General features: G+C 35.2%; 1 protein-coding gene across 2 annotated transcripts in view; it reads right to left on the bottom strand.

Moving 5' to 3' along the window:
- Nucleotides 1–3,425: 3,425 nt before the first annotated feature.
- The window catches only part of LOC123682297 (TBC1 domain family member 16), a 62,918-nt gene continuing 46,752 nt past the window's right edge, over nt 3,426–19,591 (bottom strand). For both annotated transcript variants that reach the window (XM_045620848.1, XM_045620849.1), the window contains 2 exons: nt 7,799–7,980; nt 3,426–5,567 (listed from right to left, as the gene is read on the bottom strand). In XM_045620848.1, the coding sequence (XP_045476804.1) occupies nt 5,368–5,567; nt 7,799–7,980 (382 nt within the window). In that variant the 3' untranslated portion in view covers nt 3,426–5,367. The remainder of the gene's footprint in view (nt 5,568–7,798; nt 7,981–19,591) is intronic.

Raw genomic sequence — 19,591 nt, 5'->3', positions numbered from 1 at the left:
GTACATAGGTTTTTACGTGAAAGTTTTAACATTTTTTCGCACCTCAATTTATCCAATGCCTGAATCAAACTGAAACGCTCCTTGAACCAGTATATGATTAATAAATTTAAATTTAAATTTCCTTTCCGACGATCGATTCGCTTGGTGTCTGAAACGATACGTGTCGGATAATATGGATCGATCTTAAGACTCTAAGGAAGCTCATATTTATTATTTTTCAAAATGTTCATACTTCGTAGAAATTCTCATTGTTTTTTATAATTAGAGTTTTTGATTTTCGTTTCCATACAAGCTTTCTTTTTAGATCTTACAGCAGTGGTAGTATAGTTTCTTAGTTGTTTGTAGTATTCGAAGTGCGCAGGATTTTTGTTTTTTTAAATTGAATGAGAGCTTTATTTCTTAACTTCTGTAAAAGCTTGATTTTATCGGTAATCCAAGGTGAATAGTGAACTTTATTTAACCACTAAATGAGTATCAAACAGATTAACTATCAAGCCATTGAAATACTGCAGTTTGTCATCAATAGTAGAGCTGAAAATCAATGCGGTTGAAAGGTCTAGAATTGTACTCTGTGGGATTCGCACTACACTTCTAAGTTTTCAGTTCTATAAATGTGAGAAAATGAATACCAGCATCCATAACTCCTGAATTAGATATTTCTTCAATATTCGCGTAAGATCGATCAAAGAAAGGGTCTGCGGTTAAAGATGAGTGGGCGCCCTTATCAATTGTGTCATGCCAAAAGTGTAAAACAAAGATTCTAACGTGACAGTGGCTCTCGAATTCTTGTTGAGCATACAGATGTTGAACTCACCAATACAAATCATACCTTATCATGCGCTAGGTACATTCCGGTCATAGTATCCTCCATATGATCGATGAAATCATCCAAGTTTGCATTGGCGGTCCATAAATAATGCCCAACACAAAAATATAGTTATGGACAGATAGTTTAACCCACAAATCTTCTATATTATTAGAGCCAGATAACAATACCTGGACCCCAATATAGTACTTAATATAGCAAGCTCCACGCCTATCACCTCGATTGGGACAAAAAAAGTTATAAGAGTCGATACTTACCACATCTTCATCAGAATCGTTACGTAACCAAGTTTCTGTAACACCGACTATAATGCTATAAAAAATGATCTTGAAAGGAATTAAAACGAAGAGATCTCGTATTGATATTTGCAATCATCAAACTCAGTTTTTAGTAGTATCAGATCTGACCTGATTGTTTGGTAGTTATTCATTGCTCTTTTTTTCTATCAACTTTGTTATTTCAGTATTTACAAAGGTTGCCATAGTAGGAAACAGTAATATTTCTCTGCTTCCTTATTTTTATTTTGGAGCTCGTTAAATTCCATTGTATAGAGAGGAAGAGAGAGTTTGGTGATTGTGGTTCACCCTTCTATCCCATATTTTTCTATTTCTATTTTTTATTTGCAGCATTTCAGGTTTCGATTCGCCGAAATCCGGCCCCTGATGTAGTTGCTGGTTTTCTTATTGAATCGGTGGCGCCCTTTCAGATCTCTCCCGAGCTAGCCAAAAGCCTCTGGACGGTGATAAAAACTGCAAGCATATCATATAGGTCCGAACTATCACTAACGATCGATGCAGATATTGGTCAAATGTTTGCAGGTAATGAATATAAAGAGAGGGACACGATGCAGGAGGGAATGTACTACTCCATATTAGGACTAATACATTAAGAAAAAGTGCCATACTACAAGTACCGACCGGAGATTAAGGCCCGGTGCACACATCCGATTTTTGTAGTTACGACACCCGTTGCGGTGTCGTACCTATTCAATGCACACTACATACGACACCGGCGTGGTTGCGGAGTCGGATCAATTCACTAGTTCACACTGCCAGTGTGTGTGTGTGCGATCGGCGCTCGATATTATTATATAATATAATATATAATTATATATAATATATAATTAATTATAAGAATTTTTTTTCCATTGTTTTATTGGCAATTGCAGATTCAAATTACAACTTCATATACATCGATGTTGGAGATTTTGGAAAGGAATCTGACAGCACTATATTTCAACGGTCTTCTTTCAACAGAAAGCTCGAAGAAAATACATTGAATATTCCAAGACCACAACCTCTACCAGGTACTGCAACAAGGATGCCTTATACTTTTATTGGCGATGAGGCTTTTTCCCTCTCACCAAATATTATGAGGCCATTCAGCGGCAAAGTTTTGTCAGAAAAAAAAAGGATATTCAATTATAGATTGTCACGTGCCCGAAGAAATGTCGAAAGTACTTTTGGAATACTATCTAATAAATGGAAAATTTTCCAGAAACCTATAAATGTTAATTTAGATTTGGCCATTCTTCTTATCAAAACTTGCTGTTTCCTTCATAATTTTGTAAGAGTTAGAGATGGAATCAATATTCATGAAACATTGAGTGTGGAAGGTATCATTGATATCCAACGTAACCATACACAAAGAGGACCGAATCAAGCAATTCAAGCTAGAAATGAGCTAGCAGATTATTTTGTATCTGAGGTTGGCAGTGTTCCTTGGCAAAACAAATATATTTAAGTTATTTGACTTTTTTCACATAATATTTTCATACTATGCTAGTTAAAACCAATATTATATTACCGATACATTTTGAAAATATACATGAATTGTACTTACAAATTTCGTTTCTATCCCTGTCATCCTTCTGTTCAAAATCATCGCTGAACAAACAACAGATAGTTGTCCATGCTGCTCTCTTCTTTGTCCTATCATGGTAATTTTCATCACCCACATTCCATATTTCTGGATATTTCTTAATTTCTTCAATGAATAGCTCAATATCCAATTCCCTCTCCGCCATTTTATGCGAACTCACGACAAACGTCGTATGTGTGCGCGGGCCAATTTGGAATATGGTACTGAGAGATCGCATCTACGACTGCGGCACAGTTGCGGCCTAGAGGGACATGCTACCAAAAAACGACCGTAGGCTGGCAGTTACGACGTCGCAACAGCACGGCGGGTAGTGTGCATGCTCCCATTTGATTCTTTGTACCACAGGCCGCAAGTACGACACGACGACGGTGTCGTAACTACAAAAATCGGATGTGTGCACCGGGCCTAACTGTCAACTGGGATCGTACGGTTTCGAGTTTTGACTGATATAACAGTTCCTCACAACAGATCAGGGTGTCAATTCTTGACGGCATTAGAATAGAACGTTCATCGGGGATCGTTCCTCGATTCTACTATAGAGCATAAGGCGCTCAAAAATGGTTAATAAAAAATAAAAACAAGAATTTATTGCATTTCTATCAAGATAACAAGAAAAATTAGACCTGAGGTTTGACAAGGCAAATCTAGAAGCACCAGATTTTCGATGTTTGACTCTGAATCGATCTATAGGTATCGAGGAATAAATAAAATTATATGATACATTTTCACAAATTATTCAAAACAAAATCACAAATAAATTAATGGGAATAACAAGGAAAAGATCTTTAATCTAAAATAATTTAGGCGGGTAATTACAACATTAAGTACGAGGTTGAACTCCATACAACAAAATGGTACAAGCTTTTATTTTACAATGATCAACACTTTAATATAATTATTTATGTAGGAGTATATCTTCATCTTGATATTCAACAGAAACAATGAAAAAAAAATATCCATATTGATATGATGTAGATTGTAGAAATCGAGACTTAATTAAGTATTCTCTGATAATTAACTTGGAATAATTATAATTATTGAAACAATATTAGAAAACATTACTTTCGGTTCTTGTAACTCATCAGAATTCAGAATAAACCGTTTCAATTGGCATAATTTGGGATAGGGCATAATCATATCCTTATGAGAAATTATCGTCATAATAATTCAATTAAGGTTTTTTTTTTTGAGTTGGTAAAAAATGTGCCCTTCATATTCAACGTCTTGCAATGGCTGTTCCAAGACAAAAAAATATACAAATAATGGATCTCCTTATCCAATTTCTGTCAATTTAAATTTCGTTTCCATTGCCTGATATTTTTCTCTGAGAACATTATTGATATTGGAAATAATTCAAACAATAATAGTTCAAGTAGATTTATGAATAGTGCAGTGACTCTTTACATGTCCGAGAGATGGCGTCGTGAGCAGTACATCTTTTAAAATATTGGAACCGCTTGGGATATAAATCCAATTGTTTGGAATGGGATTAAATGAAACAAAGCAATCATCTGGAATTGGCTGAGAAGAATTCGACAAAATAGAGTTATTGATTTCAATTTTTTTCAACCTCTAGGAAAATTTTCAATTTGTGGAATTTAATGGTATTCACTGGTACCTATACGCAGTTAATTCGTATATGTAGGTAAATCCAGATATCATAAATTCAGGACAAGGAGATTATAAAAAGTCTTTCGTAATTCTTCACATAATTCTATGTGTGTATTTTCTATAGTTTTTTAGTGGCAAAATTTGGACAAATGATATTTGATGAAAAAAGATAATTTTCCTTGTTGTTGAATGACCTAGATGTTTTGATTTGATCTTGTGAAATAACATCCGAAAGAAAATTTTTCTGCCAAATTTTCAGGCGATGCAATTTGTTGCTCTTCGGCATAATTTTTGTTTTCATTTGTTTCGACAAAATAAGTCGTCTTGATTTTCTGAACATTTGCTTGGGTCCCTATTCGCTATGGGGGTGACCTTCAAATATAATACGTTGTAATATAAGTAGATCAAGTTCCAATATCAATATCTCCACAAGGTAGACAATTTTTTTTTTCATTGCTGATACACCAATACTTGTTATATGTTTCCAGCGATATTTTGTTATTAATAATGATGGATATAAGCAGATACTGAAATTACGTATAAGCTTCAAAAGATCTGCATTCGTCAAAGAATACGAATCCTGGATTTTTTTCATATTATTCGAAAACATCGATAAAAAAATTCTCTCTTTTATGATATTATACATAAAGAAACTATGAAACTTTTGATAAAATTGCTTCTTAAGAAAATGTTCTCGAAGAAAAATATTTCAGACAACAATTAAGAATAAATATCTATTCTGTAGTTTTTTCAAACCACAAAAACTGGATATAAGATCAATTCTAAATTCATAAAATAAAGAGTCAAGTATTCATTAATGAATGTTCTTCTTTAATTATATTCTATCTACTTTGATGTGTCGAAAGAATCGAAAATAGTTTTGAAGATATAGAAGGCTGTGGAATTATTAACAATTGTATAGATACAAACTATTTTTTTTATCACAATATAAGAAGGAAGTGCGTTCCGTAGTCTGTACTATCCAATATTGGTTATTTTGATACTTCTAACATTTTCATGTAGATTCAACAAAAATGAATGAAAAAAGTCTAACTGATACATATTGTGCAAACCATTCCTTTGTGGTGTCCTGCGCAGTATATTCTAGGACTGTGTGAGCTATCCCAGATACCAGGACCGCATCTTGTACAAAGACCTGCTAGTGTACACGGTATTTCTCGTAATTGTCTGAATTGGTACAGCAGACCTCGTGCTTTTCTTATTATTAAAGGTCCATCCATATACATCGCTAGAAAAACATTTTCATGAAATTCTAATGTGTGAGGATAAATGCGGAAAATGTAAACATGTCAATCAAGTCACAGACCAGGCGCACAGATGGCACATCCAGTGCCAAGTTTTAAAAAAGGATTATAATAATAATATATATTTATCCTTTGAAACTACATATTTAGTATGAGTACAAAAAATATATAAAGGGTATAGGATATGTCTAAAATGATTATTAAATCAAGTAGCATCTGAGAAATATTCCTGAAGAGAGTAGTAACACTTAGATAATAAAAAATTTTCAACTGACATATTGAATTTACGCACATTTTCAATTCTTTTCAATTCCAAGGGGAGTGCATTATAAATTTTAATTCCCATATATTTTGATGATTTCTCGAATCTTATTGAGTTGTGATGTGGAATTACCAAATCGTGCAATTGTCGTATGAAATATTCATGATTAAAATTCAGGCAGGAATGTATTAATGTTCATTGTAACGTGTTTCGAAATTTCAAATATATATACACCAAGGGTAATATCCTCAGTTTTCCAAAGAGTTGTCTACAAGAGATGTTATGGGATACCCCACAAATTGGCCTTATTGCCCTCTTTTGAAATTTAAAAACTCTTACAGTATATGACGAACAACCCCAAATCATAATACCATATTTTATCCTGAATAAAAAGTGGCTGAATTAGTACGAGAGACATATTCCACTATTGGTGGTATCCTTTAGCCTATACAAAGCAAAGCATACAGATGATAAAAGGGTCCGGTTATATAATCCTGCCTTGATTGAAACGATTTTTGTGTGTTGATGATGAAAATCATGATCAAATCGAACGAAATGCGCTTCTAACTGTTGCACTACCCAGCGTATGCTCCAGAGACTAGATTTTAATTGGCTTCCAGTAATTACTGGCTTTTTTCAGACCTCAACACAATGATACAGGGAAAGAAATATGGCTCTAATGAAAGCAAATATGATTATTTAGACAGAGAATGTATTGAAAAGTTAGAGGAGCGTTGAAGTACATGTATCACTTTTGAAGATGATTTATTGAAGAATAAAGTCTTTTTTTAAGAACAAATGTGTTTTACTGGCAAGGCTCGGGACTTATTGAAGTGTTATAACAGTACTTAAGTATTAAACAGTTATTGCACTCTTGATATATAAATCGGACGCGCTGAAACTGGAAATAGTGATTGCACCAAGGGCTTAGATATTTTTTTTCTTAGTGGGGGAATTATAGAAAACATTTTTGTTGACGACAACGTTTACTCATATATCTGTTAAGTGAGAAAAAGAGGTTCGATAACGAAGTTTGAACGAAATTACTCGAAATATAATAAATATAGCATTTATTTGATTACAGATTCGATTGTTCATACCTTATACAGTTGCTCCTAAATACTGGGATCGTACGGTTGAACAGACCAGATATATAACTAGTTGATAAACATCAAACTCATCGACGTAGCAATATCAATTAATAACATGCGTCAAAAGGTGGCCGAAAAAATTTCAAAATATAGGGACCTCGAATTTTAGATAAAGCGGCAGTGTGGAAAGATATCAACGAGATCTATTCTAATCAACATCTCGACAACTGGAATAGTAGGGGAGACTGGGGAGGGTTGCTTCAAAAGAAATATCAAGCAACTAGAATTTGGTTATTATGTAATATAATGCAAAAATCTGTTTTTTTAAGTACTGCAAGGATGGTGAAAAAATTCCTAGGAAATTTCACTTAAAAATTTCTATCGATAACTGAATGACAGGTAAATAGTGGAAAAAATCTTTGGAAATTTTCAATTGAGAATTATAGTTCAGAGGCATACTTTTCTAACAGAATTTTCTCACGGGTCAAGCATTCGACCTCGTTCTGCAGAAAAATACAATGAGTGTTCGAACATGAACCGTTGATATTTTCCGATGACTCGATACAACGCCGACAGCGGAAACTATTTTTGTCCATATAATCTAATAACTTGCGAATGCATTCAAACACTTATTATGAACTACAATTTCACAACTTTCAGTTTTGCACTTAATATCACCTGAATCAGCAAATTTAGGAAAAAATCTACATTTCTTAATAACACAATAATTATCAACACTTTCTTCCAAATGCAAAATCAAGGACTACGAAAAATTGAGGAAGCACTGCCTTGATATCAGTAGTTCCTAAATTGTTGATTGATATGAGCTCGATGAGCTCAATATTATGTAGACATTACCTACCTAGCGAACTGAAATGTAAGAGCATTTCATCAGCTCTCAAATCTTGGGCTATCACATCATCAGCATACACGCAAATGATAGCAAGGCATAGAAATAAGTGAAAGTAATCTGTTAAATAGTTCGCCCAGCATGCTTCCCACATTCTGATAGCCACACCTTCAGTGAACTCCCTCTTGAAACATCTGGAAAATTATAAGCCATGTGATTCTCCATAGTATGCAAAATATGTATATATGCATAGAGGTATATACTTAAAAGTGAAATGAATAACACCAAATATTGGATTGTAATTACAAAATAAATTATTGGAGTTGCATTAATTATCCACTTACAATCATTTTTCTTTTTCGAATGTTACAAAAAGCATTTTTATGAGAAAAGAATTGGTGCAAATGGACCTTTTAATATTATTTGATTGACTTAGTCTTTACTTGATGGATTTCATTTGAATTCATAGCAAATGAAGGTTATTATTTCCATAAATTGCTTATTAAATAAACAACAATTGTTTCGCTACACAGTTGCTTCATGACATTTCATATTTTAAGTGTCGAAATTTTTATTATAGAAAGATTTATTCTGGTGAATTTTTTAAGGTGAAAGCGTTTCATTAATTCGTTTTTATAAGGGGAGACTTCTATCTACCAATGGACGCAGAGGGCTGAATGATAATGATATACCAATATAGCACTAAGGTAAATGTCCCAAGTATCGACAATTTCGATTCTTTTTCTAAATAATAAGATGTAGAGTAGACTGACGAAAATTTGCAGTCTACTTTTTAGTTTTCTGAACATAGAAATCCCTTCCATTGGTTAAATTTTAAATCTGAGTTGCTGGATTGTTACATGAGTGTTTTTGAAGCATTTAGCCAGTGTTCTTAAGCTTTGGCTTATATTTGTTCTTCATTATTCTGAAATTAATAAATGATATAAAAGTAAACAAACGACAACCAACACATAAATTATTATCGCCGAGACTACATCTGGGATAAGATAAGTCGTGTTTCACATAAAGGGTTCCACCCGCATACGGATCTATTGAAACTCTGAACAAATTCAGAATAGAGAAAATATGTCAGATGGTAAGCGTGAGTGTACTCTGACTGATGTTGTTGAGGAGGTGAGAAAAATTAGATCTGAGTTGAAAAACGCCATAGAAGCGAGTGAAGTACGTATTTTGCTGACAGTTGAGCACCTCAAAGGAAAAATAACTAAGTTGGAGAACGAGAACAATCAATTGAAGAGGAGATTGGATAGCTTGGACAGGAAATCTAGAAAGAACAATATTGTAGTATTTGGAGTCAATAGAGAACCAAGTTTGAGAGATATTCCTTTTTTTTGTGGAGAAATTAAAAGCCTTGTTGGCGTAGATTTATGCGAAACTGACATAGGTGATATTTACTCATTAGGAAAAACTCGAGCGGCCCCCCTCAAAGTGGAATTTGTATCTTATCGTAAAAAAGAACTGATTCTCCGAAACTGCTCTAGATTGGAGGGAACTGGTATAAGGATTGCGTCTGACCAGACTGAAATGCAGAGGGCTGAAGGCAAACTTCTGAGAGAGTACCTTAATGAAGTCAGAAAAAATAGACCTGAAAAGAGCTACATTAAAGCCAGAAAGCTCTACTTTGGCGAGGAAGTTTATACAGTGGAGGAACTCGAAAAACTGAAGAGATTTGGGGATGATCAGGGAACTCACAATAGTAGAAGATCCAATAGTGCACCGTCAACACCCGCACCCGACTGTGAGAATACGGTAGATGAGGCAGTATCATTGAATGAAATCCAACGACAACCTACCGAAGAAAAGAATAACAAGGTTAGCAGAAGTGGGAAACAGAACGATCACGGTGTAACACCTAGGAGGCAGATACCAGCTCGACCACAGAATCCGTCATTTCAACCTGCAGTAGCGAAGGAGAGAATAAAAACTCGTTCGACATCATATAGGACCGATTCCGGAACCTCACTAAAGTGAAAAACTCAAATAGATTTGACCTTACTTTTGTTTGTATTTGTCTTTGTTTGGTGAGTTGAACTAATTGTATCTCGTTTTTAAGATTGATCCGTTCATTAGAGATTATAATGTAGCTGATTTCCCTACAACCGTTTATGATAATATCTCTGAATGTAGGTTGGAAGATCCCGATAAATGTTTCGGGGTTTTTCATCAGAATATACGTAGCCTAGCAAAGAACTTTGAAACGTTGGAAGTAGCACTGAACCAATTTCAGAATCAGTTCGACTGTATTGTGCTTACTGAAACATGGAGGATTCACAACACTGAATTCTTCAACATGCCCAATTTCAATCTTATTTACAACAACGGAGATATCAATCAGAATGATGGTGTGGTCGTATATCTCAGTGATTCACTAGATTTTGTAGCTGATGTTGTTATGATCGGTTTATGCAGGGCAGTCCAAATTCGTATAACTTTAAATAGCAAAACTATAATGTTAACTGCCGTTTATCGACCACCTTCCACCAGCGAGTCTGATTTCATATCCGGACTGTATACGTATTTGAGTCAACTTGAGGACAGATGTGACGCTCACATGTTTATTGGCGATATAAATATAAATTTATTTTCTGACAACCATATCACGGATGATTATCTTGATGTTCTCTCGGAGTTCAATTTTATTTCCACCGTAAACAGAAGTACTAGGGGCAACTCCTGTATTGATCACATTTTTTTAAAGACTATTGAAATGAGCATAAGCGATATTTGCAAGACCTATGTTGTGGAAACACACCTCACAGACCATCGTGCAACCGTTTTAACGTTAAATTTTGATGAGTGGATAGTAAATAATCTGAAACAGAAAAGGGCATTTAATAGAATCAACATGAGGGGACTCAAACACTTTTTGAATAACTTTGATTGGACAAATTTTTACACGGGTTCTGATGTTCTTGAAATAACCAAATATTTAATTAAAACAATATCTGATGCAGTTGCGTCGAATACGGTCAAGATCGTTCAGAACAGAAAACTCGTTAAGAGAAAAAAATGGATTACACCTGGAATCATGAATTCGATTTCCCGCAGGGACCGGTTATATCAATTGTCGAAAAAACAACCAAACGACAATATGTTGAGGCAAAATTTCGTATCATATAGAAATATTTTGAACCGTCTGATCAAGAAATCGAAAGATGCCTACCATAGGGAACAAATAGAAAAAAATAAAAGTAATTCGAAAAAGTTATGGGAAATCATAAACGAAGTTGGTCCAGTAAGTATAGGGAAAAAAACGCGGTTACCATAAAAAAAGTATTTAACTCTACAGGTCGGCTAACTGAAAGTACTTTTGAAACAGCTGAAACTTTCGTTGAATTTTTTACGAATGTAGGTCCTAATCTCAGAGCTCAAATAGTTAAACCTGAAACTGCGCCTCCAAAGAGAGTCATAAATGAACACTCCTTGTTTCTCAGCCCCACTAATGAGAAAGAAATATTAAATATAATTAGTTCTTTAAAAAACCATAAGTCACCTGGAGTAGATAATATAACCGCCGAGACACTGAAGGAGATATCCACTGAGATAGCTTCACCTCTTTCATTTCTTATGAACAAAATACTGGAAACAGGTATATGCCCCCCGGAGTTCAAGATCGCCATTATCAAGCCTGTATTCAAAAGAGGTGATAGGGAAATCGTGTCTAATTATCGACCCATATCTCTCATAACAAATTTTACTAAAATTTTCGAGAAAATAATTAAAGTGAGAATAGAGTCATTCATCAAAAAATATAATCTAATCTCAGGGAGGCAATACGGTTTCCAAGCTGGACTATCCTCGGAGGGCGCTATCTCTGCGCTAACACGGAAAATGTATGATGCCTTAGATAAGGGACAACCTTCCCTGTGTATGTTTGTCGATCTTGCTAAGGCTTTCGACACTGTAGATCACTCGCAGCTGTTGGGGGTCTTGGAGGATTTTGGCTTTCGTGGCGAAGTTCTTGGACTCTTTGAGAGTTGCCTTGGCAGTCGTCAGCAGTTGGTTCAGATCGGAGACCAGAGAAGCGAAACTAGGTTCGTTAAATGCGGTGTGCCTCAGGGTACCATTCTTGGTCCTGTTCTTTTTATTATTTATGTGAACAGTCTCTTTTCATTGGAGACTTGTGGTGAGGTCATCAGCTTTGCGGACGATACTTCTGTGTTCTATACCTCGGACACATGGTCTAGTCTAAGAGAAATGGTAGAGGCGGACTTCGGTATGGTGGTCGATTGGTTCAGTCATAGGTTGTTAACAGTTAATGTAGAGAAAACGAAATACCTTCCTTTGACAAATCACAGAAATCTCCTGCCGGACTTCGCTCCGATAGAAATCCGAAATCATAATAACAAAATGGTTATCAGCCAGGCAAACGGCGTAGAATACCTCGGGATTACTATTGACTCTCACCTGCGTTGGAATTTTCATGTGAACAGGATCACAAAAACCATAAGATCCATGATTTATAAATTCAAACACCTAGCCAGATTCTTGAACTTCTCTCATATGAAAATGATATATCAAGCTCTTGTTCATTCGCGTCTTATGTATGGTATTCTGGGTTGGGGTGGCGTGGCGGTTAGTTATTTGCGGAGGTTGGAGGTGGTTCAGAAATTAATCTTGAAGATTATTCTTCGTAGAGACCGGCGGTACTCCTCCGATCTTGTGTATCGAGAATCGAAGGTAATGGATATCCGACAGATATTTTTTTTCAAGCTTGGAGTTTACTCGTTCAAAAATCGACATGTATTTAGGGGAATATCACATGATTACCAGACAAGTGGACGTGCCAAAAAAAACCTTTTAATTCCGTCGTCCCAGAGGACTGTAGGTCAAAGATCCCACTATTTTCTCGCACCCCGTGTATATAAATAGATATAAAAGATTATAAGATACTTGAATTCACACACATCAACACACCATCGTTTCTGTTCTGTTGTTGGCCAACAGGAAAAAAAAAGGTAAATGACTGCAAGGGCTTAAAAGTAGATTGGAAAGATTGTGGAAAGAGTAGGGAAGTCAGCAAAATTTTCGAACAGCAAAACGAGCTTTGGTATGAAGATTGTTTTTTTTTTTTTTTGTACTTTGTTGTAATTGGCGATGCGAGGCACTGATCACCACAGACAGTCCACACGGACTTTGTGGTTATTAAGTTTATTTGTATAATTTTCTGTCAAATTATTTGTAACTTAATGTATTATGTATTTTCCCAAATAAAACTATATATATATAAATGCACCACCATCTTCTCCTGAGCATCCCTTTCACAATAGCAGATGATGATCTGTCGAGTGTCAGCCGACGTCGAGAGAATACCGTTTTCCTTGCTGACATGGTTAGTGCGCACTCTTTACTTATGTCTCTCTAAATGTCTAAATCCACAAAATGTTTATGTTTTACAATTTTTTGAACTCAAACATACTTCTATATATTCGATTATCTTCAGTTTCATGGAACATTTGGTATTCATTACATACTTAATGAGAAATTGGGGTGTCGATACTAGGTATACATTGCTGCTTCCTAAATATCGACACAGATGTCAATAAATGGGCCTCGCAAGATGATTTTTTTTCGATACTAGATACATGCTGCTTCCTAAATATCGACACAGATGTCGATAAATGGGCCTCGCAAGATAATTTTTGATTTTCTAACAGAAAGTCACTTTTGATGTTTTACCTAATTTTTGTGTTGTTGGTATGTTCAATAGACCCCCAATTTCTATGTACCAATGCAGTTTTTCGTCAAATTATCAAATAGGAGTACAACAAATTTTGGTGTCGATACAACGTAGATACAACTCTATGTAGATAACTAATCGAATGAATAACAAATGAATAATCATCAATTTTACGGAAAACTATTGATTATTATACTGTTCTGTTATTATTTCCAGATCGAAAAATATTGAAAATTTCCCCCAACATCAATCGACATTCGATTATGTCTCTGTTTTATGATTATATTGACCATTTTTTCAAGAATGTCAAGGATCGGATTCATTTCATTCATGTGACGGTTATTAGCTATATTTAATTTCCAGTCACGAAAACATTTCCAAAATGGCCAGAAGGTTACAGTATACAGAAGCAGACAAGAAAAATGCCATGTCCGCCGGAAAAATGAAATCATCATCAAGTTTCAATAGAAAAAAAATCAATAAAGAGTATTAGAAAAGTTTGTTTATGTCGGACATTAATTGTAATAGCAATATGCGGAGAAGAAAATATCTCCTTTCCTTTCAAAAATGCTTTGTTTTGACCTTTTTCAGAAATACAAACAACTACCAAAAATTACCGAGAACAAAGAAAAAAATTAAATGCAGTTGCATTCAATGTTAATGCAAGAAGCAATATATAATCACAGAAAAAATAGAAAAAAAGAGACTGTGCAGAAAAAAAAGAAAGAAGAGACAGTGCAGAAAAAAAAAAGAGAGAAAATTACCAAAAAAAAACTAAAAATACACAGAAAAATAGAAATAAGGGATGATGAGAAAGAAAATCTGTCTTTACTGTTTTATTATGAATTGAAATATATTTTTCTATACTGTTTCATTCACAATTTATGTAAATATAAATATATCACGTATACCCGTCTTCGATTTGCCAGTGTCGATCATTGGTCCTCTCACATGTCGATGATTGGTTATTCATATTATTCGGGTGTCGATCATTGGGATATCTGCGTTTTGTTCTTATTTATTTAATTTAAATTATTTTCACTATTCCATGATTCTTTTTTTTTCTGAACATTGAGACTTAAGGTCCAATGAGTAGGAAAATGTATATTGCAACTACATAAAAACTGTCTTTGTATTAGAAAACTCTTTGTCATTCTCACTAACACGCTATTGTGTCGATAATTGGGACATTTGCCTTAGTACGTCCCCAAAAAGTACTGAAAACTCCCATCTGGGACCTAACCTACATCCTGGATACGTCCAGATTAAGTACACCTAACGTCTTCAGGTCGTTTTGGGGACGTCCAGATTCCGCGCATTTGTATATTCTCAGTACGCCCATTTTTAATCCAGCACGTACCTAAACTGAACGTACCAGGAATGTACATACATATGTTCGTGATCTGGAAAAAATCAGTACTTGCGATTAAGTTATAGTTGAACCTTTTGCAGTTAGTTCGAATTCCTTCAAAATATCCGTACTGACCTCATAATCAGATCGATGAGAGAATGTGAGAAGAGCACTTCAGTGAGTTGCAGTTGACGATCGGCACAGTGAAGATACGGGAGCGCCTGATATCACGAACCAGATGGTGAAAGAAGCAATGGGAAAACCGATTAATCGTAAATCTCCGGATTCAGACGAAATATCGAATGAATTTCTTAAATATGAACTGAAAACTCTCTTCAATAAAATAATCATACAGGAAAGGTTCCTGGGGAATGCAAGACGAGTATAGCAATCCTCATATTCAAGAAAGGAGACAAAAGGAAACCTGAAAACTATAGAGGGATCACCTTGCTGAATTCCACTATGAAGCTGTCCACGAGGATTTTGACAAATGTGATAAGGAAATACACCAAAATTTCAGAAGAGCAGCCATTGCTGCTCTTTGCATCAAGAGTTGATCGGTTTTCTCTGGATCATTATTCAGAAACCGGTCAACTCTTGATGCAATGTTTATAGTCCGTCAGCTACTATTAGCTGACCGAAGTCTATAAAGTACAACAAGCCTATATATAGGTACATGCGTTTCATAAACATAAAGAAGGCTTTTGATTGAATCAAACTCAAAACTGTCTCTTGCTTCTTAAAGAAAAAACACGTTCCAAGTGATATCGTGAAGATTATAAAGGAACTAAATCACGAAACATTTACGAAAATAGTGAAGAACGGTCTCTCAAAAGAAATACCGACACCGACAGGAATAAGGAAGGAAGATTCCTTGAGTCCCCAATTGTTTAACCACAAAAACGAATTTTTCCGTCATTTCGAAAGAAGCAATTAGGAGACTAGGAGCAAACTTGTTGTGGAGGTTAAACTAATTGAAAGGTGATGACGTCCAATATTTAGGTGTGCAAATAACATAAAATCTAGACAGATCCCGGAAAATCATCAAACATTTTCGTTGAAACCCATTTACCCCGCTATGACCCGCCTTAGGGGGCAATGTGGGATATCAGTTATTGAATGAAAAAAAATCAAACAGATTGAAGAAAACATTTTCAGTGATCTTGAAGAATGAACAGAAACATATAAAACACAAAACATATTCTATCATGTTTGAAATGAAATTAGGTAAAATATCAGTTGTTATACTGAAGGGGTTTTCCAAAAAGAGCTGTCATTTTGATATTAAAAAAACGAGTATATTTAGAGAAATTAATGAATATTTATTTCAATGTAGACGAAGATTTGTCAATAACGATGGAAACCGATATCGGCCAAATAGAAATTTACATCTACTCTTTCATTCTGTAATTTTCCTTTGGAACATTCTACTAGTTCCCCATAGGCTTTATTTTTGATATTCCTGTTTGCGTATGCTGAACTTTTTATTTTCCATCGACAGGTTTTCTGCCTGAATATTTCGATGAAACCTATCAAAAATTCTTTCATTTTGCACAAGAATTTGCTTCCTACGAAGTTCCGACGGTACCTGATAAATTGCCAGCTGTCTGTGACCATCTGAAATCCGACCCGGATACTCAATAAAACAACCTCTTGAGTGGCAGGTTTCGATGGCAGTCAGTGTAGACTAGCTGCCATTTGGACGCAAGCCATTTGGACGCCTGCTTCCAAACGCTCGAAAAAACTCCTCGTGAGTGGCGGGCATAACACAAAAACTAAAATAGATGTCAGCGACGACGAAAAATGCACTATGAACTGCCTGAGTGCTGAAGAAGATACCAAGAGATAGAACACCAGGAACACGCCAACCGTTGGGAAGACTACCAAAGCGATGGAAAGACTCGTGGACATCGATCTCACAGGAGGAATAGATGAAAATACAAGTCAAAGATAAAAATATGAACAAGAAGAAGAAGACCTTATCTTCATCATGAAACACTACAAGTTTTTATGTTGTAATTGTTTTCTTGATATTGATGATAGACTATATTTAAGATAGTTATTTGGGCTATTTCCATCATCTGTGCGGTTAGTTGGTAGTTGGTACTGACGTTCCGGCAAGCATTCGCCTGCCGTTTTCAGGGTGGTGGTCCTAAGGATGACCGATTGTTTGGTTCTGAGAAGAACCGTATGCCAAACTAGGTCTGTCTGGAATTGTACGCACCATACGTTTTCAGACTTCGTATTGAGAGTTAGGTTAAGTCGGTTCCAATCCGTTCACTCTCATCTACCGAACATGATGCCGGAGCGCCAAATTGCAGGAGATCAAAATCAATTAATAAAATAGGACGAACTTTTTTAACACAAAAATATTTTCTTAGAGAAAATATTTCTCTTTCAAGTATGATTAAAATATTTCCATTCTCCTATTATATTGAAAAAATCGAATAGACGCTCTCAACTAGTTATGAAAATTCAGTAGGTACTAAACCTTTACGAACTTCCTTCGACTTTTTAGTATAGAGTGTGCTACTTTCCAACAATCTGGGCGTTTTTTGATTGAAAAACCCCTTGAATTTGACAAGGTGATTTTGAGTTCAAAAATATGATTTCATGTGATACTGAAAAGATGCCTGAGAGGAATTACAGAGGTTTTTTTCGAAGAATGTTCAAGAAACAGAAGTTTGAAAGACGAATAAGGTTGCCGAAATATGCGGGGTGTTCCGTCAATGACGCGACGTTCTATTATGGTTATGCGCTGAAATTTTCGATTTTTTTCGACACAATAACATCAGACTTCATCAGAGCTACATTCTCTGGAAATACACAGTGTTTCTTTCATATGCTTAAAGCTTATCGGGTTTCAGATATTTCGTTTTTGCAAAAATTGAAGGTTCTATGGAAAATCCTAGTATTTTCGAAATGAATGAATTCAATTGAATGAGATTTTGAAACTTAATACTAGAAGAACGGAGGTAACTACTGATGACTTTTTGATAATCATTGAGAACTCTACAGGGTCATTGATGACTCATTCAAACATTAATATCGAGCTTTTTCGAAATGGCATATCCTGTATTTGATTTTTTCATTAGGAAACAAATTTTAGCATCTTCGAAAAATTCTCTACCACATGAGAAAATGTGTCTCATTTTGAATACCTAGATTATTTACCCATTGATTATGATTACCAAAAAATTGGTACCTACCTACCTCCGTTGTTCTAGTATTTACTTTCAAAATCTCATTCAAACAAATTCATTAATTTCGAAATTATTAGGTTTTTCCAAAGATCCTTCAATTCATGTAAAGTCGAAATATCTCAAAAATGGTAAGTTTTAAGCAGTATTTCCTAACAATTTTATAGATAGTTCAAAGGGAGCCAAATGTTTTTGACATCTTAGGCAAGAAAACACAGTATTACCGCCACTCCATGGTATGAATGAAATGGCGTATACAAATTACGACAAAGCAAATGCCTTAGCAGATACAATTGAAAGGGAATCTAGGATTAATTATAGAGAAGACGACGTTAATGAAGAACTCGAAGAAATAATAGAAGAACATGAAGAAGAAATGAAGACACTACCAGAAGAGACAATGACGAATTCAACCTCTCCTACAGAAATCAAAGAATTGATCAGGAAACTGAAAAATAGGAAAGCGCCAGGAAAAGATAAAATCACAAACACCATGCTGAAGAATTTGCCCAAAAAAAGAATAGCTGCAATAACTAAAATTGCAAACGCAGTAATGAGAACAGAACACTTTCCAAATAGATGGAAAACAGCCGAAGTGATTGTATTCAATAAACCTGGAAAGAATAGAAAATTCCCGCAAAACTACAGGCCGATTAGTATTTTACCAGCCCTAGGAAAGATAATAGAAAGAGTAGTTGCCAAGAGACTCAAAGAAGAAACCGAAAATCTGAATATTCTACCAACAGAACAATTCAGATTCAGAGATAAACATTCAACTGAACAACAACTTCTCCGACTATCAGAGTTTATCACTCAAGGCTTTCAAAACAAACAAGCTACTGGACTGTTATTACTAGATGTAACAAGAGCATTTGACAGAGTATGGCAGGAAGGACTAGCCTATAAGATGAGAACAGTGGGATACTCAATTGAGATGTGCCGAATCATCAGAAATTACTTAAGGGATAGAAATTTCTACGTTAAATTAGAAGATGAAAAATCAACTCTAAGACACTTAGAAGCAGGAGTCCCACAAGGATTAGTATTAGGACCTCTCCTGTATAATATATACATATATGATATACCAAGGAATCCAAGAAATTTGCTTGCCCTTTATGCGGATGACACAGGAATAGCAGTCAAACACAGAAGAGCAAATATCATACACCAAAGATTACAAGAAGCAGCAGATGAAATAAGCAAATGGTGCATTATGGAAGATTGAAATAAATGGACAGAAAAGTCAAGCTATCCTACTACAAAAGAGAATATTACAAATGGAGGAAAAATTATCAATTGACGGCAACGAAGTTGAATGGCAAAAAGAAGCAAAATACCTAGGTGTGATCATGGATACGGGACTAACGTGGAAACAACATGTTAAGTTTGCGGTGGATAAAACCAACACATAAAATACATAAAACCGATGAACCGTCTATACCCAATCATCGGAAGAAGAAGCCTAATGGACATAAACACCAAACGCAGGATAATTAAAGCCGTTGCCAGACCCCAACTCACGTACGGCTCAGTGGCTTGGGGATACGCGACAA

Source organism: Harmonia axyridis, chromosome 6 (genome assembly GCF_914767665.1).
Source record: "Harmonia axyridis chromosome 6, icHarAxyr1.1, whole genome shotgun sequence".
Lineage (NCBI taxonomy): Eukaryota > Metazoa > Arthropoda > Insecta > Coleoptera > Coccinellidae > Harmonia > Harmonia axyridis.
Note: the sequence above shows the minus strand (reverse complement) of the source record. Positions and strands in the feature narration are given on the sequence as shown.